At 33.0% G+C, this 8466-nt stretch overlaps 1 protein-coding gene across 2 annotated transcripts in view; it reads right to left on the bottom strand.

Moving 5' to 3' along the window:
- Positions 1-8466, bottom strand: part of CUL3 (cullin 3) — a 91951-nt gene that overhangs the window by 22968 nt on the left and 60517 nt on the right. For both annotated transcript variants that reach the window (XM_036098723.2, XM_036098724.2), the window contains exons 4-8: positions 8167-8327; positions 7041-7155; positions 4878-5106; positions 1817-1962; positions 885-1061 (exon numbers count right to left, since the gene is read on the bottom strand). In XM_036098723.2, coding sequence (XP_035954616.2) covers positions 885-1061; positions 1817-1962; positions 4878-5106; positions 7041-7155; positions 8167-8327 — 828 coding nt within the window. The remainder of the gene's footprint in view (positions 1-884; positions 1062-1816; positions 1963-4877; positions 5107-7040; positions 7156-8166; positions 8328-8466) is intronic.

An 8466-nucleotide genomic window follows, 5' to 3' on the forward strand; every position in this document is an offset into this window, starting at 1 on the left:
CTGAAATGAAATTTTAATCACAAAAAAGAATCTTACAATGCTTTTCCATAGTATTTAGGCAGAAACTTACATAGGCAAAAGACAGACATTTTCTATCAGCTCATTCAAAATCTACGTTGTGCAAACAGAAGAGTAATAATTGGTTATATAATTCAAAGACTAAAAAGGCCCCTGTCCTTATCTTTTAAATAAAGGCAGGATGATATTGTAGCAGATTTTATTTAGCATATATTTAAAAATATGAAGACCAAATGGATGTTGTCTTTCCTATCGTGATCTTCCTCTTGTTTCTTCATTGTTATAGCTGGCTGGAAAATCTGTGGCCATTTGCTGCTTTTCCCTTTTCTTTCACAAATTCTAAGATGAAGTTAAAAAGACCAATGTATATGTGATCACGATATACTTAATCTGATTTTCTACACTGTAGTAAACTCCAAGATCCCAGATATATAATAAAGGCTTTCAAACTACTTTCTGTTAGCAATTCTAATCTACTCCTTCACATTCTTGGCATCCAAGTATTACTGTTTGATATGTAACTCCCAGAACCAGATGACAGCAAGCAACATTCCATGCTATGGTATTTGTCTTCTAGTTCCCTATTATCTCTATAGCACATCAAATCCATAAAGACTGTTGAACAATTGTGGCTGTGTAGTTGTTTGGTTCTAATGTAAATTATACATTAAGTGAAATGTCAAAGTACCATTTCAGATACCTTAAACAATCCTTTTCAAACAACACAGCACATGTTTAAAGCACAGCAAAGGAACAGATGTAATTTCATATCTACAAAATTTCCTATTTTTATATTTCCTAATTTTATATACAATTTTAAATCTACAAATAAAACATAATGTGTTTTCAAATGCTTTAATACTTACCCCTTTGACTCCTTTCTTCAGCTTATCATCAATAAATAATGAGAGGTATTCAGGGGACCTGGAGTTGAGGTTGAGAAAATACTCAAAGTCACCCGCAATAGTTTGTTTAAAGAGCCGGTCATTATTGAACGATTCCTGGAGGAAGCGATCAAACCTACTCTTCAGATCCAATAAGCCCTTCCAAATAGAAACAAAGAAATTCAGGATACATTATAATAATTTTTTCTATAAACAATAACTTACAATCAGGTATGTTTATCTTAACTTTGCTGGTAATAAATGGGTGCATTCGGTGTTAAACTTACAGATTCTGTATTACTATTTTCAGGACTTTATCTAAGCCCATATTAAACATGTCAGCAATGAGGAAAGTAGTCCATTTTCCATTTGTATATTACTCTATTGAAGATGACCTAAAGAACCTCTGTGCTATTTCTCCACAGCCTTCTCTGTCTTGACTGAATGGGTAAAGCCCAAGAAAATGAGCTTTAAAGATGCACCAAAAAAGCGATTACGTATACTGAAACATGAAAAACTTGGAGCATAATTTATTCATAGTATTGCTTTAAAGCACATTTTTCAACAAAAGGTATTTAACTGAAAACAGTTATTTTTTTCTAATGCCCCAAAGTATATGAATACTAAAGCATACAAAAAAGTAGTTATTTTCACTCTTTAAATCATTTAAATAAGGTCTTCATCAAACAAGTTAACAAATGAAAAGCAGCGGCTGACTTTGGTTCCCCGATACAAAGATACATACTTCACAAAATTCTAAAATATTTAGGATAATTACACATATTATTTTTCTATTGGGAAAATTAAAGTAAAAAATACAAAATACATACAGCTCAGTAAAAGTGAACTTTTTATTAGTATGTGTCAAAATTATTTTATCACAAACTTAAAGAGAATCTTCTGTATTCGCTTACCTGGATATAGTCAACAGGATTCTTTCCTTCTCCTTCCTCAGAAACAAGGGCTTTACCTTGCTCCCTCAAATAGGAACTCATACACTCACACATTGTTTTCAAGCCATTTGGCACACGACTAAATAACTTGTACATGCAAGCAAGGTCTGCAATCAGAAAGAACATACAAATCGACTACATTAAGGATTAAGGAAAAAAATGTGAATCTCTGTTTATTCTGATATGTGAACTTAAAGAAGCTTATTTTTCCATCACTACCACTTGCTGATCATATGAAAAATTAGGAAAAAAAACCCAGTGAAATAGAGAAAAGGAAAAAAATTAGGCTAGTTAATGGTTATTATTGCAACTTATGAAAGCTTTCAGATAAGATGCTTTGAGAGCATCAATAAAATGTCTCAGTACGTTTTAGTTTACATGGAAGATGCCCATACAGCATAACAAAAAAGCCACACAAAAAAAGAAAACTGCAGCTTTGAGTTCCTACACAATTCTAATCCAGAGCCCAGTAATCCTACACAATGTCTATCAAAAGAATAACTTATTTACTGTGTAATTAGCAGTCAACAGAATAAGGGAAGAAATATAAAAACCAATTAAAAATCTTAGATATTTTTGTGTACATCTATCTCAAAGTTCAAACAACATGACAATAAATGAAATAAAATACACCAGAATTTATTTCATTACACACCATGACAAAGTTTATATGAAACTTTTAGCATATATTTCTATTCCTTAGTATTTTCCTCAGAGCAATCCCTAATATTTCTCAAGTGATGTCCTAGGCCAATACCTGTATTTTAAAATTGGTTTATCTCACTATATTATTCTTAGAATAATTCTGGATTCTGTCCATTTTTTTATATCATTTTTCACTAGATTAAAATGTGGAGGTAAAATACTGCTTTCCCCCATGTCTGGTGTTTCTTTGAAGTAAGAACTTACTGAGACTGTGTCAAAACTGTACAATGATATACAAAAGCTTTATAATCGGAAAACTTTTGAAAATGGAGTTAGAATAGCAGTTTCTAGATTTGGGGCTAGGAAATTTTTTTCTATAAAGTGCCAGAGAGTAAATATTTTATAGAATTGTGGGCCATATGGTCTCTGTTGCAACTACTTCAGTTTTGTAACTGTAACAAGAAAGAAGCCACAGATAACACAGAAATGAATGGGCATGACTGTGTTCCCATAAAAGTTTATTTAAGGACTGACATCTAAAAATTTATGTAATTTTCATATGCAATGAAATATTACTCTTCTTTTGATTTTTTTTTTTCCCCTTAACCAAACTGTTGGTGGGCCACATTTGGCAAACAGGCTATAATTTACCTACCCGGGTCTTCATTTTAACAGCTATTTAGATCCTTAAGTTGTATATTTAAAAAATACTTAGAAGCAAGTTTTACAAAAAGGGCTTCTAAAATTTGTTTCAGTGACTTTCAAAATCAAATTGTATTAAAAATATGTTTTCAGCAATAATACATGTCCAAAAAAAACTACATACAGCAAATCTTACAGTTTCTCACATTTGGCATAAATTTTAACAACAACAACAAACTTCTTCAAAGATTTTATTTACTTTGAGAGAGAGAAAGAGCACGAGCATGAGTGGGGTAAGGGGCAGAGAGAGAGAATCTCAAGCAGACTTCACACTGAGTGCGGAGCCCAACGTGGGGCTCGATCCCAGGACCCTGAGATCATGACCTTAGCCGAAATCAAGAGTCGGGTGCTTAACCGACTGAGCCACCCAGGCATCCCAAGAAGGGTCTAAAAAAAAAAAGTAACTTTCTCTGGTTTAATGAAATTACAAATTTACATATAACTCTCAGGAAGAAATGTAAGTATTTCAAAACTCAAAGCAAGGACTACACTAGAGGAAGCATAGAAAACAACCTCCTTTCCTACCATCTTACTTTTCTCTCCTCTTACATCCCTCCTCTCCTTTAAACTGTTCACTTAAAAATTGTTTTCCATTCCCTGGCAAGCTCTTAACTTAAACAGGCAACATGTGTTTGTTTTATAAGAAGTAAGTAGCAGGGTGCCTGGGTGGCTCAGTCGTTGAGCGTCTGCCTTCGGCTCAGGTCATGGTCCCAGCGTCCTGGGATCGAGCCCCACACTGGGCTCCCTGCTCGGCGGCGGGAAGCCTGCTTCTCTTCTCCCTCTCCTACTCCCCCTGCTTGTGCTCTCTCTTGTTGTCTTTCTGTCAAATAAATAAATGAAAATCTTTAAAAAAAAAAAGAAGTAAGTAGCAAAATACTGCTAAGATATCATCTAAGAAGCAGGAAAATAGCAAGAGTACCATGTTTATTTTTTAATAGCTTATCAGTGATTTCTAAAGTCATAATTTTAAAGTAAAACTTCAGAAATTAAAAACAAGGACAACATGACTATTACTCTTTTATTTATAATTTCTCATAGGGAAATCACAAAATATTGTTTTCAGGAAAAAAAAGGGTAAGTAGCCAACAAGAATAAATGCTACAGTTATCTCAAAACTGTGTACTTTTACTTTTATAAAGCAATTCTCCTTTCTCTGAAGTCTGTTAACTTCAGAGTTCCCAAAACCAATCTACTTAATTTATCTGAAATGTCACATGAAAGACACTATTTTTGCATTTTCAGCCCCCTTATCACAACTAACTCCCAAAGGAAAGCCTACAGAAATTTTATGATTGGAATGTAACATTTTAGAAGAACCACAAAAAAATCACATAGAGGGTATGTGGCAATGGAGAGTCCAACTCTCTTGTCTACAAAAAGGACAGCAATATTAGGACTTCTGAGCTAAGAAAAACATAAAAAGTGAGGAGACTAAGATGAAAGACAGGAAAAAAGAGCCATTCAATTAACAAGAAACACCACCAAAAATCCTCATTAATAAAGTGTAAAGCTTTACTCTTAAATCCTATCAAAGTAATAAGTTAATAAATTAATGACATACACAACTTTAAGACTGATATTCATAATCTATTTTAAGTATAAGAAAATAAAAAAAATTACTAAGAACCTGGCCGAATTATAAAGATTTAATTATATTTCAATTGCTGACACTTACCTTCTGTCTTTCCATTTTTCAACATATGTACTAGCCCAGAATTTTCCATTTCTACTATGGTTTTCATGTGTTTGGAAATGAGCTCCCTCTCGACCACCTTCACTATTGGCTCTTCAGTTGATTTGTCAAGGCAGTGCATCACCCGTTCTATTTCTTCATTAATTCTAGCTTCTACTTTCTTTATATATACTGAAGCACTGTTTTCGGCTAAAAATTTCTGGCTTTCCATCTGCAAATAAAAAACATGATTTTTTTTTTTTTTTAACATGGAAGGAAAATATGTTTCTCCTTTTAACTTTGTGTTTCTGTAACGTTTATCATAAGCCAAACTAAATTATCATAAGCACTATTAACATTTTTAGCTTCTTATCATACAGACCTACATAGTCTGAATTATATCCTTTAAAGCACTGATCACATAAGAGAAATCAATACATTATCCTTAAGCAGTGTTTTTCAAACTTTGACAATGTACTTCAAATAGCAGAAAAAGCAAGCACATGCCTGTAAAGGTCAAAAGTATAGAATGAAGTATCTGACCCCAAGTCAGAGTAGAAAATTCTTTTTTGATTTGTTTTAATGTATAATTATGCCTAGAAAGGTTCAACATGTTTATCATAGTTTTGCTGACATACTGCTAGTTACTAAAGTTCAACTGCCACCCCACTCCCAATCTCAAAGGAGTATGTGTGTGTACACACACTGAAGTTTGAGAAACAGAGTTTTTAAATAACTCTTAATCTTGTCTGCTATCACTAGCTTTACAGAAGTTCCACTAAATTATAAATGTTAATCCAAATGATTTTAACCTATTTGATAGCAGGATTAACGAATACATAAAAGATTTACAAAAAGATTTACAATACATAAAAGATTTGCAAAACATGTTGATACAAACTATGTATAAAATTTAATAACACTTCCCACTTTCTTAACAAAAAGTACTTTTAATCCTTGAAAATAATAAAGTTTCTAAGAACAGACATTAACACACCAAACAAAACTCTTGGTGAGACCATGTCTCCACTCACTGTTAAAAACAGTATGTATTATGTATATATGCACATGCATACACGTATCACTGCAGCACATTTTGGAATCTTGACAATTAATCTTCTATTGGTATGTCTACAATGTAATGAAGGAAATTAAAACAAATGTAAAGGTCAAAAATATTGTCAAATATATCTAGCATTAGTTGCTGCATTATTGGAAAATACAGCCTGCCTCCTACATTATAAAATTAATAGTTCATAAAGCATGGTCCAGGCTCACCAGTGCAGGCCACAAAGGTCTTCCTGATGGGCTACAAACTAATTAAAAAAGGGGGGGGGGGGCAGCAAGTCCATTCTTTGTTTCTTAATGTGTAAATGACACCAAAACCCGAGTTCCATCTTTATATACATCCAGTGGCTCTTATGAATGACCTACTGAATTACTAAGAATTATTATAACTTTGTATTCATTTTTTTAAAAGCTTATTATTGGAGTAAAAACTTTTAGTACTCAGCTAAGTCTGTTTTAACACTACAAAGCTCCTACTATAATTGAGGTTTTCAGGAGGATGCCTGGTTATTATGATCTTATTAAACTGTCTTACATTTTGTAATTCCATTACAAATTAGTACTAGTTTAACTTCACTTTCAGCAATTTAGTTGGTTCTGGGTTGTTAATACTGCTGCAAAATTGTATCAATTATACTTACTGATCTCTAACTTCCTCATCAATAGTCTTTAAAATATATATATATATGTATGTATGTGTGTGTATATATATATATATATATGTACCATGAGATCACGCATATTTCTATACTTATTTCACTAGTAACTTAGTATTTACCAAAAGCCTGAATAGTGAGACTTTATTAGTGATGCACTGCCTGTGAATTTATGGTAAATAATCTGTAACATGTAAATATAATAAAACATTAAGGTTATTTCTAAGTTTTATAACATATAATTTAAAAAATCATGTGTGTAAGTCCAAACTCAATTTTTTTCAATGGGTTCCTTCCCTGGAATGTGAGCATGGGGAGTAGGTGTCTGAAGGGTATTTTTGTCCTCTCCTTCCCAAAGGGCCTCAGTAGAAAAAGGCCAAATGTTCAAATCAAACTTTGATAATATCTTAAAAGAGCATTTATTTTTATCTTCACTGATTACCTGAAAAAATTCTGCAGACATTTCCAAAAAAGGAGCCTCAAAATCTTCTTCATAGACGGATCGTCCTTCGAGACCTAAAATCATTAACATCTGGCAAGCATTTCTTATTGCGCCTCTGTCAAAAGAAGTTAAACCACTTGATGAGCATGTTATATTAAAGATTCATGTAAAAAAAAATGCAATAGAAGCAGCTTTAAGAACTTTTTTTTTTAAATCAAAGTGACCCAGCTTCCATAAGCAACTCATTTATAACATAAGGATTTAGAGTAATTTTAATCGGAAAGTATATCTTGACTATAATACACCTATTTATCTCAAGTTTTCAGACTGTTTGAGCTTTAAAATTTGAAAGAAAATACACTTAAAATGTCTAAATATTTCTGTGTAGTTAGACACTCAGACTATAAAAAGACGATTTATCAGAAAGCAGTAAGGAGAGAGGGAGGCTATGCTGCTTGACATGGGTACAACACACAGCTACTCTGAGGCACTGTAATTTTTCTTTTTTTTTTTATCCAATCACTTTGGGGCAACCCTGCCCAAGCACCAAAGCTGAAATAAAAAGAACTTTACAAGTCTTCCTCTAATAGCTGCTCTGAGTACAAACACAGAGAGAAAGCGGTCTTCCACGCTTCAAGCCGCTCTAACTGCAGTGTCACAAAAACGGTACTGCAGCCACGTAAGGAGGGGAGGCAACGTGACCTAACAGAAGGGGCACAGGAGTTCTTAGTCATCGTACATTATGCTTAACACTTTTCTTCAAATGTGTTAAGAATGAAGGCTTGCCCAGAGCTTTTTAAAGAAAAAGACAAAGAGAACAAAAAAATGTTATCAGACAGCCAAAAAGGAACAAAATGCCAGCATAAAAAATACATGAAAAACCAAGGGAAGACTAATGGCTGATTTATTTTTTAAAAGCATATTAAATAAAAGCTCAGGAGGGTCTCTTCTAACAAGAGATGTGTGCTTTTAAGTTAGAATCTAGGTAACTTGTTAATTGTGAAAAGGTTTTTGATGATTTTCATAATGTCCTGGACAATAAAACTTTTATTTATTGTAATAAGATTTAGGACAGTAAATCGGTTCTCAAGATATTAACCACTGAAATATAAAAAGATGATTATACCGATCTACAACTTCTCCTTTCCGCTCTCTCGCAATCATGTCCAATAGCGTTTGTCGTAGATGATCCCTAATACACCCATAACGTACAACCTGATCTCGAAAAATAATTAATCCCAAATTGTAGACATTCTCCACATTATTTTGTTGTACATATACACGGTCCTGCAATGAAAACAAAATCATAGGAACATGAGCACAACTCCTGCAAACATAAAAATAATCATTTTGAGCTATAATAATACAGGAAATAAAATTCTAGAAGCAGCTAATTTTTCAGGTGAGAAAACACTTCGAACTATTT

Source organism: Halichoerus grypus, chromosome 4 (genome assembly GCF_964656455.1).
Source record: "Halichoerus grypus chromosome 4, mHalGry1.hap1.1, whole genome shotgun sequence".
Lineage (NCBI taxonomy): Eukaryota > Metazoa > Chordata > Mammalia > Carnivora > Phocidae > Halichoerus > Halichoerus grypus.